The following is a 20,544-nucleotide window of genomic DNA, read 5'->3' as shown; positions in this document are numbered from 1 at the left end:
CATGATCTCCGGGTCATGAGATTGAGCCCCACGTGGGGCTCCGTGCTCAGCAGGGTGTCTGCTTGACATCTCTCCCTTTCCCTCTGCCCCTCCCCGTGCTTGCATGCTCTCTCTTTCTCAAATAAAAAGATAAAATCTTTAAAAAAAAATACATTTCAGGGGCATCTGGGTGGCTCAGTCGTTAAGTGCCTTTGGCTCAGGTCATGATCCCAGGGTCCTGGGATCAAGCCCCACATCGGGCTCCCTGCTCCGCGGGAGGCCTGCTTCTCCCTCTCCCACTCCCCCCTCTGGTGGTTCCTGCTCTCTCTCTTTCATATAAATAAATAAAATCTTAAAAAAAATAATTTCATAATTTAGAAACATGTGTTTCTTTATAGTACAATCTTTCATTAATGAGCTCAAAACCTGTTTTCTAACAGACCCAAGTTTATCTTTAGTTTCTTTGTACTAAAACAAAACCTATGTCCAATACTCAATTTTTATAATTTTATCATATTTGGCAGTGAGATATTAAATTTAATTTAAAATTAAATGATTTAAATTAAATTAATTAAATGAGTTATTAGATATTAAATGAATTATTTAATTTAGCAAAACTTTAAACTTTCAGGTTACAAAAAGATTTGGAGAAACTATTTAACCTAAAACTTTTTATCTTATTTACATCTATTTAATTTACTTGTTCTTGACAATTATGCTTAGACTACCCATAAAAACTTTGAGACTTCAAAGTTAGTCATCCTTTCAAACTATCACTATTATTTTAAACAATTTGTAGCAGATAACATCAGCTTACTTGACTTTAAGTAAACGCAGGCAGAGTAAGAGTTTTAATTTTCATGCTGATAACTTTAAAGACATGTCTACCTTGATTAAACCAACCTTAGGGGCGCCTGGGTGGCTCAATCGTTTGGGCATCTGCCTTTGGCTCAGGTCATGATCTCGGGGTCCTGGGATTGAGCCCCACATGGGGCTGCCTGCTCGGCGGGGAGCCAGCCTGCTTCTTCCTCTCCTTCTGCCTCTCCCCTCTGCTTGTGCTCTCTCTCAAATAAATAACATATATTATTTATGTTTTTAAATATTTTTATTTATGTATTTGGGAGAGAGAGCGTGAGAGCCAGCAAGAGCAAGGAGGAGGTCAGAGGGAGAAGCAGACTCTCCACTGAGCAGGGAGCCCAATGCAAGACTCGATCCCAGAACCCTGGGATCATGACCTGAGCCGAAGGCAGCCGCTCAACCGACGGAGCCACCCAGGCGCCGTAAATAAAATCTTTTTTAAAAAAATGTATTAAAACAACTTTAAATTAGCTTTAGTACCAAATATCTTCCCAGATCACATGAACTTGAAAAACATTTGGGTTAGTGTCTAGATTTCTGAGTTTTAGAAGGCCCAATCTTTACAAGCACTTACCTTCAAACCAACTAAATGAGCTCTTTTACAAATTAATTTTAGCAAGACTATCCAGAAGTGAACAAAATATCCCACATTTGGAGCAAATCTGCCTGTTATCAGAGGTGCCGTCTTAAAGAGCCCTTTTAGCAACTTGTATTTTATTTTATTTTTAAAAGATTTTATTTATTTATTTGACAGAGAGAGACACAGCGAGAGGGAACACAAGCAGGGGGAGTGGGAGAGGGAGAAGCAGGCCTCCCGTGAGCTGGGAGCCTGATGAGCCACCCAGGGGCCCCAGCAACCTGTATTTTTAAAAAGGCCTACTCCCCTACCCGCTTTTTCCCCCTTTATTCTCAGGCAGTTGTGGGCTATGTCATTAAAAGACATAAAATTTATAACTTTAAGGGGCAGAAAAAGAATGTAAGTGGTTTTTTCTAAGTATAGGACAATTTTGTTCCAGTATCTTGATCTTTTACAATATCCATAAACAGAGGCACCTGGCTGGCTCAGGCAGTAGAGCATGTGACTCTTGATCTCAGGGTGGGTTCAAGCCCCACACTGGGCAAGGAGCCTACTTAAAAAAAAAAAAGTGTAATATCCATAGACATTATTAGAGAAATAGGTGAGGTTTGTAAAGCAAGTTTGGCTGTGACTTGTTTCTAGGATTGAATATCTGGTTTTATAGATGTTTGTAAGACAAAGACGTTTTTAATTCCCTAAAGAACTGGATTACAGCCTGAATATCAAGGGATTTGTCCAACTTTTAACTAAATTTGTTTCTTTATATCATGGAGATTTTTAAATCTAAAATGGGAATCAAAAGATTTATGCCTTTGTACAGTCTGCATAAAGCATTTTAACAAAAGCCTTCTTTCTGAGTACTGTTTAACCTAGGCTTTTATTCGTTTCTGAATATTGCCCTTTTGCAGATCATTTGTAGGAGGGCCTAGGAGAAATTTTGGTCACCTGTTTCTTCTGTGAAGGGGGGTTTCTTCAGGGGGCAGAGTGGCCTGTCTAATAACCATAGTATAATCTTGGGCCAGAAGAACTCCCCTTAGCAGCTAGTCAAGGTCTCTGTGAGTGGGGTTGTGAATAGCAATTAATCTTTCTAATTCCTCTCTAAATTTGGTAGGATCTTCTGAAAGTGGAGGGAAAAGGGCTTTATAATTTAAAAGATCTGCTGCTGTTCAAGGGATATGAATTCTTTGAAATGGGGGACGTGGGGGGGGTAGGGGGATGGTGTCCAATACATCTGTGAAAGTTATTGCATAGAAATGCCTGAAGCTGGCGGACTTGATTACAGCAAACTGAGCCCTACTGCCTGTCCCAGGTGCTTCTGCTAAATTCGCTTTCTGGCTTTCAGCATTTACAAGAATAGCCTGTATATTTTGAACCTAGAGATTAGACTGGAATGCTCTCTGCAAGTCTTTTAGGGAAAGAGAAGTTAAAATAGGCAGGTAGGACTGGATTTTAAGAAAGGAAATTTACCTTAGTTGTGGTCATTTGTCTTAAGTCTAATTTTTTTAAAAAGATTTTATTTATTTATTTGAAAGAGAGTGAATGAGAGAGCATGAACAGGGGGAGGGGAAGAAGGAGAAGCAAACTCCCCCGCTGAGCAGGGAGCCTGATGTGGGGCTCAATCCCAGGACCCTGGGATCATGACCTGAGCCAAAGGCAGTCACTTAACCAACCGACTGAGCCACTCAGGTGCCCCAAGTCTAATTTTTTCTTGTCAAGGGAATCCTTTTCTTTTTTAAGATTTTATTTATTTGACAGAGAGAGACACAGAGAGGAAACACAAGCAGGGGGAGTGGGAGAGGGAGAAGCAAGCTTCCCGCGGAGCAGGGAGTCTGATGTGGGCTCAATGTGGGGCTCCATCCCAGGACTCTGGGATCATGACCCGAGCCAAAGGCAGATGCTTAACAACTGAGCCACTGAGGCGCCCCTTGTCAAGGGAATCCTAAGACTAGCCATTATCTTTTTTTTTTTAAGATTTTATTTATTTGAGGGCGCCTGGGTGGCTCAGTCGTTAAGCGTCTGCCTTTAGCTCAGGTCAGGATCTCAGGGTCCTGGGATCAAGCCCCACATCGGGCTCCCTGCTCAACGGGAACCTGCTTGTCCCTCTGCCCCTTCCCCTCCCCCTGGTTGTTCTCTCTCTTTCTCTCTCTCTTGCAAAAGTAAATAAAATCTAAAAAAAAAGATTTTATTTATTTGAGAGATTGAGCAAGGGGGAGAGAGCATGAGCAGAGAGAGAGGCATACTTCCTGCTGAGCAAGGAGCCAATGGCGCCATTGTCCAGGTCCGGAGATCAAGACCTGATGCTTAACCAACGGAGCCACTCAGGCACAGCTGCCCCACCCCTTTTTTAAAGAGAGAGGTTTTTTTTTTTTCAAGTAGGTTCCATACCTGGCATGGAGCCCAACACGGGGCTTGAACTCATGATCCTGAGATCAAGAGTTGGAAGATTTTTTTTTTTTTGTAAAGGTTTTATTTATTTATTTGACAGAGAGAGACACAGTGAGAGAGGGAACACGAGCAGGGGGAGTGGGGAGGGAGAAGCAGGCTTCCCGCGGAGCAGGGAACCCGAAGTAGGGCTCTATCCCAAGACCCTGGGATCATGACCTGAGCCGAAGGCAGACGCTTAACGACTGAGCCACCCAGGCACTTCGAGAGTTCCCTTTGTAAAGGATTTTTTTTTTTCAAATATAGCCAATTTAAAGGATTTATCGTTTCACCATTGATGAATAGGACCCATTAATAGCGACTCAAACCAATAAGCCTTTTAATCGCTCACCCAAAGATGCAAGAGGCGTCCAGAGAGGGCATAGATGATGCAGGATCCATGGTCCAAGAGTTCATTCCCAAAATTAGTGTAAGAACAAAGATTTTCATTGCACAGGAGGTAAGGACGTCACTGGTCTCCCTTGAAATTGTGAGATACCTCCAGTCATAGACCCGCTAAACTGACACTGGGCAGGTGCTACGGGAATGGGATTTTTCCAGCACTGACAAGCAATGAAGGTTAGCCAACAAAGGCCCCTTATGCTCTGGGACCTTTTATGACAAATTCCCCTGCAAGCTGTCATGGGCAGAGGGCGTAACTGCGTGTCTCTGTTGCGCTGGCCACCAAAGCGCACTCTGGTATGTATAGCCTCCCGAAGGCAGAGACCAGAGAGAATGTTCTCACTGGTCACAGAGCCAAGCTCTTAGGACACAGAACAAAACAAAAGGAAAAACCTCATCCTGTCTTTACATAGAGGATCCACAGAAAACTTTGTCTCAAGAGATGCCATTTTCTGAGGCCAGCTGGAACAGCAAGCTTATGGGGCCTATGTCTGTGTTCTGCCCTATGGTAATTCCTTTTTATGACAACACAAAAGACACACAGAAAGGAAAACAAAGACGATCTCTGGGAGAAAATGAATCAATAACGAATACTACTCTATCAAATTTTTACCAGGAGTTGCTAAACCCAAGGATTTTGTTCCATAGTTTCTTCTGCTAGTCTGAATTTAGAGAAAGAAAAGATTCTCCCCACTCTAGCTCCACTTGATTCCACACACAGAGATTCCAGGAGGCTGACATGGTACGAAATCTTACCTTCGGCCAGTTGTATGTCAGATGTCCCAGGATCTCTCAGGGGCTGCAGTATCTGGAGCGAGTGATGTCCAGTAAATTGAAGTACCCTGGCAACTACGCCAACAGAAGGGAAGGAAAAATTCTTCTTTACTTGCAAGATCTTCCAGGTGGACTAAGAATTAGACTGACATGAGACAGATTAACAGGAGAAAAAAAATAAAGTTTCATTACATGTGCATGGAGGCCCAGTTATGGAATTGAGACCTCAAGAAATAACCAAGGTGAGCAGTTTTTATACTTTTTACACAAAGAGACAATAAATCTGTGAGGAATTGACAGACCAAAGAAAACTTCATACTTTGGGAGGTTCAATTAGTAAAGAATTCTAAACAGAATTTGTCCTGGGGTCATAAATTAGTAAAAAGTAACAAGAGCTGTTCATATAGCCTTCTGGGCTCTAAATTTCCCATCTCTGGTGATAAGGATGTCTCTTTAGGTCCTGGTACAGGGAGGGCACCTTTCACCTGGGAGATTTATTTCCTGCTTTCAGGGGGACAGAGGAAGATCTGAGTGTCCTTCCTGTATAGGTTGTCTCTCCAGTAACTTTTATTTAAAATAAGCAATATGTCAAAGTGGCACATTTTGGGCCGTCTGCCCTTGGCCCCTACAGGCAGTCAGGCAATTGAGGGTTTGGGGGGAGGAGTTTGTTTTTGTTTTAGTTTTTATTTATTCACTTAAAGTAATCTCTACACCCAACGTGGGGCTCAAACTCACAACCGTGAGAACGGGAGTCGCTTGCTCTTCCGGCTGAACCAGCCAGGTGCTCCGGCATTTGAGGTTTCTATACCATCCTGAGCTAAGGAGAAAAGGGTAGGGGGCTGGGGCTTCAAGGGGGAGGAAGACAATTCATAAGAAGATGATAAAAGCAAATGGTTGGTAAACAAATGTTTGCCATGCCCTGCAGGTAAGTCTTTCTGATGTAAACAGTTGTCTCTGGTAACAGCTCCCTTCCTTTACAGGCCGCGTACCTGAATTCCTCAGGCAGTTTAGGGAGAGGTAAGAAGCTTTTCCTGACACGGCTAGGTCTTAATTGCCCTCAGCTCAAAGCAATCTACATGTCAAAGCGGCATACTTTGGGGAGGGGTGTGTTTTTTTCTTTTTAAAAGATTTTATTTATTTATTTGACAGAGAGAGGAACACAAGCAGGGGGAGTGGGAGAGGGAGAAGCAGGCTTCCCACCGAGCAGGGAGCCCGATGCGCGGCTGGATCCCAGGATCCCAGGACCCTGGGATCATGACCTGAGCCGAAGGCAGATGCTTGATGACTAAGCCACCCAGGCACCCCTAGGGGTGTTGTTTTCTAAACTCCCCCTCAACTTCTTAAAAGCTGCCCTCACAATACCTAGAGTTGGGTGGCTCTTCTCTGGGAAGGGTGTGTGTGTGTGAACATGATTGCCACAGAGGAAGAGCAGAATGCTGGAACACAAGTGCATCCCACAGTGACTGTACAGCCCGTTTCAGCTGTCACACTCAGTTCGCATAGAACCACTTCGTACCTGACAAATTGCCTGATTCACTAAATGAATGCTTCATTTCACTTACCACCAAGAGGAAATAATGATGGCCATGAGTGGAGGTAACATTTTACACCAAATGGAAGTTACAAATCTCTTCTGCGGCATTAAAGGCACTTCAGCAGTGCTTTCATTCAGTGAAACATATTTTCTACTGGTTTTTTGTTTTATTTTCCTTCTGTTGATCAAATTAATATATACTTAAAAGCATTTTAGGGACGCCTGGGTGGCTCAGTCGGTTGAGCGGCTGCCTTCAGCTCGGGTCATGATCCCAGGGTCCTGTGATCGAGCCCCGCATCGGGCTCCCTGCGCAGTTGGGGAGCCTGCTTCTCCCTCTCCCTCTGCTTGTGCTCTCTCTGTCAAATAAATAAAATCTTAAAAAAAAAAAGGCATTTTAAACGATTAGAACATTTGATTTTTTTCCCCAAGGAACCCCGGGCTGATTTCATATAATTCATGTGGCTTGTACCCCGCCTGAATTACATGCAGCGTTCCGTTCCCCAAGCGATCAGCCTGGCCCTCAGCTACTGAGTGCGCCCAGCAGAGGGTTTCTAGGTCTCTTGCTTAAAGAGCTCTCCTGGGCCAAGTGGCCGGGATGTGCTTGTCCTAGTAGGGGTCTCAGATGTTCTCAGGACAGCGTCAGCATTGCTCCCTCAGGAAGCGCAGTGCCGCCTCTGCTCCCCCCCCACCCAGTCCCATCAGCCTGGAGCTCGGGCACTTCTAACATGTGGCCACTTGCTGGAATTCTTCAGAGAGGTCCTGAGCTCCAGGACCAGGGGGACCTGAAAGGAGGGCATCTTCCCCCTGGTAGCATGATCAACTACATAATTTTCACAGCCCAGGACAAAATACGAGTATGGACGCCTTCTCAAAAAATTTAAGAAATGCAAGACAGCAACAGTAGAATATTCGACAATATTCAATATTCGAGTGCGGAACCCTTCTGACCTTGGTTCCCTGTGTGAATTGCACAGGCCACACACCCACAAAGCTGGCCCAGCCACAAGCTGGAGCCTTTCTACATACACTTTATTTTATTATTATTATTTTTTTTAAGATTTCATTTATTTATTTGAGAGAGAGAGAGAGCTAGAGAGCACAAGTGGAGGAGAAGGAGAAGCAGGCTCCCTGCAGAGCAGGGAGCCCGACATGGGGCTCGATCCCAGGACCTTGGGATCATGACCTGAGCCGAAGGCAGAGCCCCCAATCCCGATGCGGGGCTTGAACTTGGAACCCCTGAGACCAAGACCTGAGCTGAGATCAAGAGTTGGATGCTTAACCGACTGAGCCACCCAGGTGCCCCCTGTAGGCATTTTAAACACTTGTTTATTTAATGCTGAACCCCATTTTTAGTGATGAAGGCTGAGGTTCTGAAAGGTTAAGTAACTGTCCCAGAGTCACACAGCCAATAAGCCTAGAGTCTGGATTTCTAACTGGAAACTTCCAGCCCTGTTTCTAGGGCAAAGGGTAGGTAATCGTTCACATTTTAAAAAGTCCATTGTTGGTAGACAATGCCTTTTTGTTCTGGAAGGAAGGGATGGGTTCTTCCCAGATAAGCCTAGACTGCCCAGATCCAGGAAGGACTGCCTAGAGCCCCAGGGCCTCTGCCTCTAAGCCTACAGAACTATTTGAAAAGGCTTAAAAACCCTTACTGATGATTCAGCCTCTCGTGCTTTAGCAGCCCCTCAACGGTCACAGCTGAGCTGCTTCTGAGTGCATTGTTTGGATCCCCCACACCTCCTTCCAAGAAAAATAGCTGTGAGGGGTTTCACAGCCTTCACAGCTCCTCCCTACCTCCTGACTCTCTCCCTCCCACTGAGTGGCCCTTCACTCCCCCATCCCCACATCAGTGCTCTGCATCTCCCAGAGCACCCCACCTTGGGACTGCCCCAGAGAAGTGTCCAGCACTGCAGAGACAAGGGCAGGGGTGGAGGGTGGAAGGTCACTGCAGAGCTGGCCCTGGAAACCCTGAAAAGGGCGCTCTTCTACCCCTCGGTGCCAACTCTGAGGCATTAGGGGCTGAATGCTAAGGAAAAGGCCCAGGATGTCAAGGACAAGTAAGTGGAAGGGAGGCCAGAGACACCAGGAGTGCCTCCCTGAGGAGGCAGCTACCTTGAGTTGAGGATGGAGAGCCTCTGACTTATCTCAGGTTTTGCATAAATAATTAAAAAAAATCACTACTTTATTTTCACAGTGGATTTTTTTTTTTAAATATTTTATTTATTTGACAGAGACAGCAAGAGAGGGAATACAAGCAGGGGGAGTGGGAGAGGGAGAAGTAGGCTTCCTGCTGATCCCAGGCTCCATCCCAAGACCCTGGGATCATGACCTGAGCTGAAAGCAGACATTTAACGACTGAGCCACCCAGGTGCCCCTTCACAGTGGATTTTAAGGTGGCAGAACATTTTACAGATTCTCTTATGGATGCAGTATAATAATTCACAATACTTTCTTGATTGAATCCCCAAACTGAGTGCATCTTACTGGAGAAAAGACTGAAAACGTTCCTATTCACTATTTTTGGTTCTACATCAATCTTAACATTTCTTGCTGGTCCTGAATTCTTGCTATCATTTATCTTTGTCTAGTCACAATTAAAATGCAATAAAGGAGGAAGACTCCAGAAACCACATGAAATGATGGACTAAAAATCTGCCGTGCCACAGAAACCTAAGACGGATGCAAACAATTTCTCTTCATGGAAGCTGCTTTCTGCTTTTGTGCTCTTGCCTTGTGGTATTGATTAGTGCACAAGACTCTCCTGAATTTATGAATGCACAGCAAGATGTTCTTCAGCTCTTGGTGCATCTAGCAAGATGAATGCCAGTAAGAACCAACATTTTCCAGATGATAAAGGTATCAAGAGTAGATCAAGATTCTAAGATGCAGGTCCTGATTTCTGAAACCAAGTTGCAACAGGATAAAGTGTGCATATCAACCACCATAGGCTGGGTTATGGTGCAATAACACAAACCCTCACATCTTTGTGGCTTTTTTTTTTTTTTCTCTCTCCCACATCTTAGTGGCTTTAAACATCAAAGGTTTATTTTGCACTTTCAGTACCTGTCCTTTCTAGGTTGGCAGGGTGGCTCTTCCCATCAGTCACTCAGGTCTTAGGTTGGCAAAGAAGCCACCATCTTGAATGTTGTTGGTTGGCCAAGTCCAAAGGGAAAATGCTCAGGAAGGCCTCACTTGGGCAGTTAACTGCCCAGAAATGAATCACACCATTTCTACTTGCTACTCATTGACCAGAATTAGTCAAATGACCCTTCTCAACTACAGGGGGCCAGGAAGTGCTGGAGGGGGAGAGAACTGGACTTAGGTGGTAATAGAGCAAGTAACCACCACTTTGGTTTGAGGTTGGAGGACAGCAGGGTGAATGTCAATAGAGGAGCAGGTAATTTAGGGGGATGGCTGCTGGCTCTGCTGGACTGATAGCTTGCAATAACACTCCAGACCTCCTCAGGCATCTGAAACCTCAGATGGCTGCAGTCATGTGTAATCAGCTTCTTCGACAAGCAGGGCTTATTTATAGCAAAGTTCCAAGTCAGAAAGCCCAAGACTGAGCGCTGTTCTCACGAATTTGTACCATTCACTACCCCAATGACCCTCTTGAGCTTGTATGCTGGAGTGGGAGGGTGATTTCAGAGTTATAGGAACCAAGTACTTTATCCATGTTGAACTCCTGAGATTCAGCACTGTTAGTGGAGAATGGGTACCATTACTGCCGCCTTCCCCTGGTCACTGATAACCTAACATCACCCAGAAATGACTTTCTCCTTTCCTCTAAATGGGAACATTTAAATTAAAGCTAAATCTGAATGAATAAATTCAGTAAACCCTCCCTCAATAAGGTATGAGTAATGTTACCCTAGTACATTGCCTTCTTTCCTTCGGCTTGCTTGAATAATGGGGAAGGTTTATATTTGACTTAAATAGTCTTTTTTTTTTTTTTTTAAGTAAGCTCTACACCCAACGGGGGGCTTGAACTCACAATCCCGAGATCATAAGTCATATGCTCTACTGACTGAGCCAGCCAGGCGCCCCTTAAATGGTCTTTTCAATAGTTATTTTTTTAATATTTTATTTATTTATTTGACAGAGACAGAGATAGCAAGAGCAGGAACACAAGCAGCGGGAGAGGGAGAGGGAAAAGCAGGCTTCCCGCCGAGCAAGGAGCCTGATGTGGGACTCGATCCCTGGACCCTGGGGATCATGACCTGAGCCAAAGGCAGATGCTTAATGACTGAGCCACCCAGGCGCCCCCTTCAATAGTTTTTTTAAAAACATAAAATGCATTGCAAAAAGTAACACGTATGTAAGCCTTAGTAACATTAGAACACCATTTTTAATGTCTGTTTGGAAGTACTATAACTTATTTGTATAAATTCTCTTATCACTGAGTTTTTAGATTGCTTTATATTCCTAACAACTCTGGGCTGAATATCTCATGTCCATTTGAAGGGGATCAGAATATGCCACCCCAAATATGCCACTTTGGCATAAGGATTATTTTGAGTTGAAGGCATTTGAAATAGATGCAGAAAAGGCTCCCTGCCCTCCTCCTTCCTACCTAAAAGCAGGACATAAATTTCCCATAAGAAAGGAGTCCTGCCTGTACCAGGAGATGGAGAGCCAAGGCCAAGATAAATCTGTACAAACAAATCTTACTACAGTAATCCTTATCTTCCATTAGTTTCCCCCATATATTTACTTTCCCACAATTTACTGCCCTGAGAAGTTTGAACTCCTTTTGTCTTATCCCAGCTCTCAAATTTATCACTCTTTGTTAAAAATGGTATATAAGTGTCCACAATAGCCAAACTGTGGAAAGAGCCAAGATGTCCATCGACAGATGAATGGATAAAGAAGATGTGGTATATATACACAATGGAATATTATGCAGCCATCAAAAGGAATGAGATCTTGCCATTTGCAATGACGTGAATGGAACTGGAGGGTGTTATGCTTAGTGAAATAAGTCAATCAGAGAAAGACATGTATCATATTACCTCACTGATATGAGGAATTCTTAATCTCAGGAACAAACTGAGTGTTACTGGAGTGGTTGGGGGTGGGAGGGATGGGGTGGCTGGGTGATAGACATTGGGGAGGGTATGTACTATGGTGAGCGCTGTGAATTGTGCAAGACTGTTGAATCACAGATCGGTACTTCTGAAACAAATAACGCAACATATTTTAAGAAAAAAGAAAAAGAAGAAGATAGCAGGAGAGGAAGAATGAAGGGGAGTAAGTCGGAGGGGGAGACGAACCATGAGAGATGATGGACTCTGAAAAACAAACTGAGGGTTCTAGAGGGGAGGAGGGTAGGGGGATGGGTTAGCCTGGTGATGGGTATTAAAGAGGGCACATTCTGCATGGAGCACTGGGTGTTATGAACAAACAATGAATCATGGAACACTACATCAAAAACAAATGATGTAATATATGGTGATTAACATAACAATAAAAAATAAAAAAAATGGTATATAAGCTCTCAGGCCTAATGGCTTCTTTGGGGTTTTTACTTCATTTCTGTGAGCCCCCCCAATATACATATTGAATAAACTTTTTTCTCCTTTAATCTATCCTCTGTCAGTTTAGTTTGTCCCAGGGCCTCAGCCACTGAACCTGAGAATAGAGGGAGAAGGTTTTTTCTTCCCCTACATCATCTTTTTTTTTAAGATTTATTTATTTTTATTTATTTTTATTTATTTTTAGATTTTTATTTTTTTTTATTTGAGAGAGAGAGAATGAGAGATAGCACGAGAGGGAAGAGGGTCGGAGGGAGAAGCAGACTCCCTGCTGAGCAGGGAGCCCGATGCGGGACTCGATCCTGGGACTCCAGGATCATGACCTGAGCCGAAGGCAGTCGCTTAACCAACTGAGCCACCCAGGCGCCCTATTTATTTATTTTTAGAAAGAGAGAAAGAGCGTGTACTCGCCTTACGTGGAGCTCGATCTCACAACCCATGAGATCATGACCTGAGCTGAAATCAAGAGTCAGATGGATGCTCAACCAATTGAACCACCCAGGCACCCCACCCCTACATTATCTTTGTCTATACATCCAGTTATTTCCCTCGACTGAAGTCGCCTGTCACATTTTTGACATTGATACTTATTGCCCAAGTGCACTTAAAAAGACTATAGACAGGGGTGCCTGGGTGGCTCGATCGGTTAAGCATCTGGCTTCCCCTCCGGGTTTGATCTCAGGGTCCTGGGATGAAGCCCTGGGATGGAGTGTTTTGGGCTTCACACTCAGCAGGGAGTCTGCTATCTCCCCCTCCCTCTGCTCATGCTCTCTCTCTCTCTCTCAAGTTAATAAATAAATAAAATCTTAGAAAAAGTAAAATAGCTAACATTGTAAAAAAAGACAGATATTCACGCCTACTCTCAAGGTATATGTATACAGTCTAATAAGCCTAATTGTTTTCTTAGACTTAAATCCCACTGCTTCATGAAGGCTTCAACTTCTATTTACCACCATCTCTCTTCTTTTGTGAAATTCTTTCCACCTTGGGTCTGCAGCACTTTGCAGCTGAGTACTTCACTGTTCTCTTGTTAATTTATTAAAAAAAGAAAGAAAGAAAGTGGGGGGGGGGAGAAAAAAATTAGAAATCCAGCTTTTATTAGTGCCTGGTCCTATGTAAGGCAGTAGAGATGCAAATATGAATTAGACCAAGTCATCACCTTCTAAGAACTCACAGTCCAGTGGACATCTAAACCTTGATGTTAAATACATCCTGTGAGTAGTTGTGGGGTGGGATGGGGGATTTCAAAAATGGGTATATTCCTGCTTACAGTCTGACAGAAGAACAGCACTGGCATAGTAAATGGTGTCTGTTCATGAGCCTCTGGCAGTAAATAATGAAAGAGGTCCTCAAATACACATTCCTTCCAGCAGTGTGGGACTGTCATTACAAAAGCAGAGCAAATTCCCCACTAAAAGTACCACTTCTTATTCATCCCAGTAGCTATACCATTTGACCCACATAGGTCAGGAAATGTCTGTTGAATGGTGGAGGAATGAATAAATTCACAATTCATAAAGACTTCTTACTATAAGCAAGGAAAAACCAAACTTTTAAGTATTTACAATCTCCCCACATCTAAAGAGGGCAGATCCTCCTGAAGATGCCTTTGTTTTGACGATGGAGTGGGGAAGTTTGGGAGAGAATGATAGGAAAAAAATGTCCTCTATTATAAAGGGAAAGAAAAATCCAGGCAAACAGCTAGGAAGGAGGTAGGAGTTCGGGAGAGCAGAGCACGATATGGAGAGATGTGGCAATTGCAAAAGGGGGGGATATGTTTTTAAGATTTTAAAAAGTCTGCTGTGTGATTTGTGATGTAACTCCCTTCCCTCTCTCCCCAAGAAAACATCAGTTAAAAAAAAAAGTGCACTCTTTTGTGTCTTTAGTGTGGTCAGGACTTGTCTTTTGAATGTGGGAAGGCATCAAGGCGAGCTCAAGAGTGGAAACAGGCTAAGAGCAGAGACAGTCAGGGAGGCCCAGGGTCATTCGTTGTTCACACACAGCTTGTGTGTTCGAGGATCACAGAATAGAACTTTCCGAGTCCGAGCTGTTACTAGGTTGGCCAAGGGGGAGAGAGGCGAACACAAAATTGTTGGGAGATTACAGCGGTGGGGAAGAGCCAGGATGATTTAATCTGGCTCCAGAAGGGGTGGGTTGTGGGGAAGTAGTAATTCTCAGCCCGTTTGCTCAGTCCAGTGCCGGGCACCAGGAGCAAGGAATGTATGTGCCGACGGATGGGATCCTACGGGATAAAGGAGGGGACGGTTACGGCATTCGGTGAGTCAGGATTTGTTGCCCCATTGCAGAGATGAAGGCAATGAGGCCCGAAGGTGATTCCATCCAAGCCTCCCCGAGCTCAGGGCGGAGCCAATCCCTCAGTCTCCACTCCTGCTTCCCCCGCACGTGGTCCCACCGCAGCTTGCGCCAGCACCCCGACTCCGCCCCTCCCACCCTACACTTCCGGATTCCGCTCCGCCCACCCGGGGGTACTTCCGGTCTCCGGCACCGGAAGCCGCGTCCCTGAGTCGTGGAGCGGTGAGTCCATGGCGCGGGGGCTCACGGAAGCAGTCCTTGGGCGGGGCAGTGGCGGGTCAGGTGGCAGCGGGCACTTATTCCTCGGGTCACCACCGGACATCACGCGGCAGCCACCTCCCTGGCAAAGACCTGTGGCTGACGTTATTTCCGGGGCATGTGCAGGCAGGAGAAGGCCGGAAGTGGCTCCGGTCCCACTCGGTGGCGGGGCGGAGTCAAGGAGGGTCTTCTCGATGTTTCCGCGTTTCGTTCTGGAGCACCTGGGAGTTTAGGAGGGTCCCTTGGGTAGAGAGTGGCTGGTTAGCAAATACAAATACAGGACGTCCAGTTAAATTTGAATTTCAGATAAGCAACAAATAATTATTTAGTGTAGGTATGTTCAAATATTGTACGGAACATACTTATATTTTAAATTCCTTGCTTATCTGGAGTTCAGATTTAACTGGACGTCCTGTATTTTAACTGCCAACCTTAACCTTGAAGACTCCCTATTCTCACCGCCCCCCTTTCCCTGGGCCCTGGTATACCGTGACAAGGCTGGGATCCTCTAGGCTTGTGTCCATCTGGGAAACAGGTACAGAGTTCACCCAGGCTGTCAAGCTGTTGCTAGATTCTAAGCTGCTTTTGGTTCCTAGCCCAATGGGGCCAGTCCCAGGGGCTTCCTGGCAAAAAAGCGGAGCCCGTTTTCCGAGTCCCCATGGCGGCACCCTCTGTGTTCCCTTTCAGGGCTGGAGTCAGGCAGTATTGGTCTTACGGGAAAGCTGAGAACCATGCTGGCTAAGTGACTGAGGGCTACACGTTGTTAGGTCTTTTGAGTGTGGGATAAAGTGTTTGGGGTTCAGGTTTTCTGTGTTAACAGTGGGCAGCTTCAGAGAGGCCAAGGATGTCAAGGGGAGAGCACTAGTCTTATTTCATCCCACCTCATTTTGACATGAGGCCCAGTGAAAGAAAAGGAGTTGTCTTTGTGGTAGAGCTGGAGCCTGATTCCTAGCCTCCTTCCCCTGCTCTGTCCACGCTTGCTGCTGCAGTCAGCCGGTGGTATTTATGGTGGGCATCACTAAAGTGGATGCCTTTTTTAGAGATGATCTCTTTGGGGCTTCATTGTTCCTGAACTCTTTTACAGCCTCCTGACCTTCACCCCAAGTCTTTAGCCTTTACCTTGCCCAGTGGGGAAAGTGACTATTTGGCCTCAGCTGTGGGAGGCTGGCCTTTCCTGCTCTAGACACTTGGCTCTCACTCCTTTGGGTGTGTGACCCAAGACTTGTCTTGTTAAGTGAGAGCGAAAGGCGTTTTCTTGGCAGGGCTGGGTCTGGCCAGCCAAGTAGGTGGAAGGGTGTCCTTTTCTGTCCAGCTTGGGGCCCATGATACGTGGCTTCAATGTGGTGTCTAGGGACTTCTCTAAGGTTCCAGCATGAGCCAGTCTTTGCTGCCGTTTCTCGTTTGAACCTGAACTTTTTGCTGAACTGGCCTTGATTGCTGGGATTCCGCAGGCTGTGTGTTCTGAGGATGTGCTCTGAGCCTGCCTATCAGTGTTCCTGTGAGCCTACAAGCCTCCCCACACAGACCTAGCCTTCCCAGGCTCCCAGCCCAGACCCGCGAGCTAATGACATAGAGCAGGCTGCAGGTCATCAGGCTCGGGGTCAGTCGGTGGGACAGCCAGCAGCCTCTTGGCAACAGAAGTGGTAAAGAGGCAAGGAAGGAGTGCCAGAAAGGGCTCTTGCCCCTGGAGGAGCGCTCAGAAGTGCAGGGGGTGGAAAAGGGGTGGGGCAGGAGCCCACTGGTAGGAATTGCTCCCTCTGTGAATGATTAACTCTCCGGCCAGAGCTGGTGGCCTAGGGGTAGGACTCAGCTAACAGGACCTTTGGACTCAGGACAGAGTGTCCAGAGGACCAGAGGATAGCCTGCAGAAGAGGAGGACATGGTAGGTGGCAGGCTTGGGCTCTGAGAACTGGAGTGAGATCAGGCAGCTGAGGGCCTCAGAAAGTCTTGGCCTGGCAGTTGGCCCACTGCAGCAGCCACTGTGGGGTCCAGCGGCCCCAAGCCCTCAGAGAGGTGGTTGTGGGGGGGTGGGGTGGGTCTGTCTCTGGTCTTGCAGCAGCCTCACTAGTGCTTTCTTCCCCCTAGGCAGCCATGGGTGCCCGGTGGTGCTGAGAGCAGTGGGGCATGGCTGCAGTCCTGCAGGTTCTGCCCTGCGTGGCCCGAGCCCCCTTGCGCCCGCTCCTCTCGGGGGGCCCAGTGGTCCGGCAGGCCAGTGGCATGGCCCTGGCAGAGCAGGCTCAGCAGCTCTTCGAGAGCACTGTGGGTGCTGTGCTCCCAGGCCCCATGCTGCACCGGGCACTGTCCTTGGATCCCGGCAGCGGGCTGCTGAAGGTGCGGGATCGGAGCTTTCAGCTGCGGCAAAACCTCCACCTGGTGGGCTTTGGCAAGGCTGTGCTGGGCATGGCCGCTGCAGCTGAGGAGCTCCTGGGCCAGCATCTCGTGCAGGGTGTGATCAGCGTGCCCAAGGGGATCCGGGCTGCCATGGAGCGTGCTGGCAAGCAGTAAGGAGCCTTGGGGGTATGCTGCCTGCTGTCCCCAGGTGGGGGGGAAGTGAGGCCCAAACTTAGCGCTGGATCAGGCAGGCCTCCCTCCCTCACCAGCATCCCTTTTCTTCTGGGTCTGGACTGGCTCCGGGATGGGTGTCAGTGGCATTCTTCACCTATACAGCTGAGAAATCAGGTGGGAGGAGAGGGACCTGCCCCATCTCTTGCTGTCTGTTCTCACTCTCTCTCTCTCTCTTCAGGGAGATGCTGCTGAAGCCACATAGCCGTGTCCAGGTATTCGAGGGTGCAGAGGACAACCTGCCAGACCGTGATGCACTTCGGGCTGCACTGGCCATCCGGCAGCTGGCTGAAGGTCTCACAGCGGACGATCTGCTGCTTGTACTCATCTCAGGTGTGGGTGCCAGATTGGCTCAGGACAGTTTAAGGGGCGGCGGCGGTGGTCCCAAATACCAGGTCTGCGAGAGATGGTTGGTCTGAGCCCCCAGGGTCACAGAGCAAGGGAGGCAGTAAAGAGCCTGGATGGCTGACCTCTGGGTGGCCCTGGGCAGGTTATCTGGCCTCCTCGGAGCTGGGGGTCCTCCCCAGAATGACCTTGTTTGGCGATCATAAGAGGGCATATAGAAAGCATATAATTCAGGGTGTCACAGGGGTAAAACATCCCTGCTGTTTCTTTTATCTGTGCCAGTATGATCGGGGGTTGGAACCCAGGTCTCTAGCTCCTGCGGAGCCCATCCTTGGTCTCACTGTCTCCTCCTGGTCTACCCCCTGTTCCAAGCTCTTAATGAATAGTTCTTCTAGTGTCTGCTGGGACCTGGGCTCCAAGGCAGGGCACAGCCCAGGGTGTGGTGACTGTATGCATGGTCCCTGCATGTCCACATGGGGGCACCCTAACCCCACCTTTCCAGCAGCCCCTTCGCTAATGTGGGTACTGCCTGCTTGCTTCCTTAAGTGGGGAGGTTCCTTTGCAGTCTTATCCCCTCTGCCCAATTTCTTCACTGTCTCTGCAGGTGGGGGCTCAGCCTTGCTGCCCGCGCCTATCCCCCCCGTGACACTGGAGGAAAAGCAGACACTCACCAAGCTGCTGGCAGCCCGCGGGGCCAACATCCAGGAGCTGAACACCATCCGGAAAGCGCTGTCTCAGCTCAAGGGTGGGGGGCTGGCGCAGGCCGCCTACCCTGCCCAGGTGCGTGGGTCCTTGCTACCCTAGGCAGCCCTGGGCTGCTGGAGCCAGACCACACGTGCCAGGGAGACAAAAGCCTGGAACAGCATACAAATTGGCAGGGGTCTGGCGTAGGAATCCACAGGTCTGGCTGGGAGGGGCCTCCGAGTGGATGGGGGTGGGGTGTCCAAATGGCACATGTTCTGCAGACCCCCTGGAGAGGGGTTAGGAAAGGGTGAGGAAACGCACTGGGCCGTCTGAGGCTGTGCAGACACATGGCAGGGGATGGGTAGCTGCTTGTTCTCGATGGCTGTGGGGTGAGGACCTGGAGGGACTGAGCCTTGCCTCTGTGCCACCTCCCCAGGTGGTGAGCCTGATTCTGTCAGATGTGGTGGGGGACCCAGTGGAGGTGATTGCCAGCGGCCCCACGGTGGCCAGCGTCCACAACGTGCAAGATTGCCTGCACATCCTCAATCGCTACGGCCTTCGTGCAGCCCTGCCACGTTCTGTGAAGACTGTGCTGGCTCGGGCTGACTCTGACCCTCACGGGCCACACACCTGTGGCCACGTGCTCAACGTGATCATCGGCTCCAACGCACTGGCACTGGCTGAGGCCCAGCGGCGGGCCGAGGCACTGGGGTACCGGGCCGTGGTGCTGAGCGCAGCCATACAGGGCGATGTGAAAAGCGTGGCCCGGTTCTACGGTCTGCTCGCCCAAGTGGCTGGAGCCCACCTCACCCCGCCTGGGACTGCAGCCTCCATGGAGCAGGAGGAACAACTCCACGAGCTGGCAGCTGAGCTCCAGCTCCCGGACCTGCGGCTAAAGGAGGCTCTGGAGACCGTGGTGGGGGCTGGGGGCCCCGTCTGCCTACTGGCTGGTGGCGAGCCCACTGTGCAGTTGCAGGGCTCGGGAAAGGGTGGCCGGAACCAGGAACTGGCTCTGCGTGTTGGAGCAGAGCTGGGACGGTGGCCACCGGGGCTTGTAGATGTGCTGTTTTTGAGTGGTGGCACCGATGGGCAGGATGGGCCCACGGAGGCAGCCGGGGCGTGGGTCGTGCCTGAGCTTGCCAGCCAGGCTGCCGCTGAGGGCCTGGACGTGGCCTCTTTCCTATCCCGCAGTGACTCACATACCTTCTTCCGCTGCTTCCACGGCGGGGTGCACCTGCTGCACACAGGGCTGACTGGCACCAACGTCATGGACGCCCACCTCCTGTTGCTGCGGCCGCGGTGATGGTGTAGGTCATGTTTTAGGAGTACAGAGGAGACCTACAGGGTAGCAGCCTGGGGCAGACCAGGGTTGGTCCCCAAGGCCTCAGCAGGCCTGAGGGCCCCTTTTCTCCTTGGTTCTGGCTGCCTGGGCGACCCTGACACCTCATACCCAGGGCCTCTGCTCTGTGTTCGTTCCCCCAGCCAGACTGGCCCATGGGGGCTCTCTCCTCTCCCCCCTTTCTGCCATGACAGCAGCTAACCCTGAGGACTGGGATGAGCCCCTTGGCCTGTTTGCTATTCTTGGTCTTCCCCAACAGTGGGCAGCCCCTCTGCCAAGCTCCTGAGTGTCTTTTCTGTGGGGTGAAGTGAGAAGGACTGCAAATAAAAAGAACCACACTATGGGTTCTCCGTGTGTTTTCCCTCAGAGCAAAGACTCAGAGCTGCCGGGAAAAGGAGTGGGGTCAGGCTGCAGCCCCAGCTCTAGGACTCCACAGGGGTTCCCCATACCCTTCTCTGAAGGACACACTGAGCACCTGTCTCACTGAAACAGGAGCTGAGGAAGGTTGAGCCTGGCTTTGTCACACTCAGTGTGGGCCAGCAGAGACCCCTGGGAGGAGAGGCCGAAGGACTGCGGTCTATGGGGTCTGAGCGGGACAGGCCACCTGTCCAACTGTGACTCCCCTGTGGCATCGCTGTTGCAGTCTCCAGACTGCTGCGAACCTTGCTGGATACAAGCCCGCTAGCCACTAAGGCTGTCCTCGCCTTCTGTATTTGGACAGCCCTTAGGGACAGACCACACCATTGGTTGAGCTGCCCTTTGTGTATCCAGGGGCTATTCCGAGCCACACAGGATTCTGGACCTTGTTTCCCTGTGTCAGGCCCATTTTCTCATGCTGAACATCTCAGTTTCTTTAGCTGCTTCTTTGGGACACAGTGCAGTTCCTGGTGCCAGCCTTGCAGTGGGGGTCTCCAGTGCTGAGATGGTGGGTCAGAGTACTGAGGGGGTCCAGCAGCCCCCTGCG

The 20,544-nt window shown here is 48.6% G+C and overlaps 1 protein-coding gene and 1 long non-coding RNA gene across 3 annotated transcripts; both read left to right on the top strand.

Moving 5' to 3' along the window:
• Positions 1 to 4,053: 4,053 nt before the first annotated feature.
• Positions 4,054 to 10,501, top strand: LOC148165120 (uncharacterized). Its single transcript, XR_015769310.1, has 2 exons — positions 4,054 to 5,253; positions 9,134 to 10,501. It is a non-coding gene; the product is annotated as an uncharacterized LOC148165120 (long non-coding RNA).
• Positions 10,502 to 14,571: 4,070 nt separating this feature from the next.
• On the top strand, positions 14,572 to 19,921 carry GLYCTK (glycerate kinase). 2 transcript variants are annotated; one of them, XM_028124539.2, is made up of 5 exons: positions 14,572 to 14,614; positions 16,736 to 17,151; positions 17,394 to 17,545; positions 18,162 to 18,337; positions 18,678 to 19,921. In XM_028124539.2, the coding sequence occupies exons 2-5, from the start codon at positions 16,775 to 16,777 to the stop codon at positions 19,542 to 19,544; spliced, it is 1,572 nt and encodes a 523-aa protein (XP_027980340.1). In that variant the 5' UTR covers positions 14,572 to 14,614; positions 16,736 to 16,774; the 3' UTR covers positions 19,545 to 19,921. The 2 variants fall into 2 exon arrangements, with proteins under 2 accessions (XP_027980340.1, XP_027980341.1); XM_028124540.2 differs by lacking the exon at positions 14,572 to 14,614 and adding an exon at positions 14,644 to 16,532.
• The last annotated feature ends 623 nt before the right edge of the window (positions 19,922 to 20,544 follow it).

Source organism: Eumetopias jubatus, unplaced genomic scaffold, assembly GCF_037043125.1.
Source record: "Eumetopias jubatus isolate StellerSeaLion01/CBP00866 unplaced genomic scaffold, mEumJub1_p1.0 scaffold_1, whole genome shotgun sequence".
Classification (NCBI taxonomy): Eukaryota; Metazoa; Chordata; class Mammalia; order Carnivora; family Otariidae; genus Eumetopias; species Eumetopias jubatus.
This window is presented reverse-complemented; position numbering and strand designations above follow the sequence as displayed.

Excerpts from the sequence above, each read along its gene's own strand:
- GLYCTK (XM_028124539.2), top strand. The coding sequence starts at position 16,775 with ATGGCTGCAGTCCTGCAGGTTCTGCCCTGCGTGGCCCGAGCCCCCTTG. Across the intron at positions 17,546-18,161 it reads GCTGCTTGTACTCATCTCAG|GTGGGGGCTCAGCCTTGCTG; the intron begins GTGTGGGTGCCA and ends CTGTCTCTGCAG. Across the intron at positions 18,338-18,677 it reads AGGCCGCCTACCCTGCCCAG|GTGGTGAGCCTGATTCTGTC; the intron begins GTGCGTGGGTCC and ends CCACCTCCCCAG.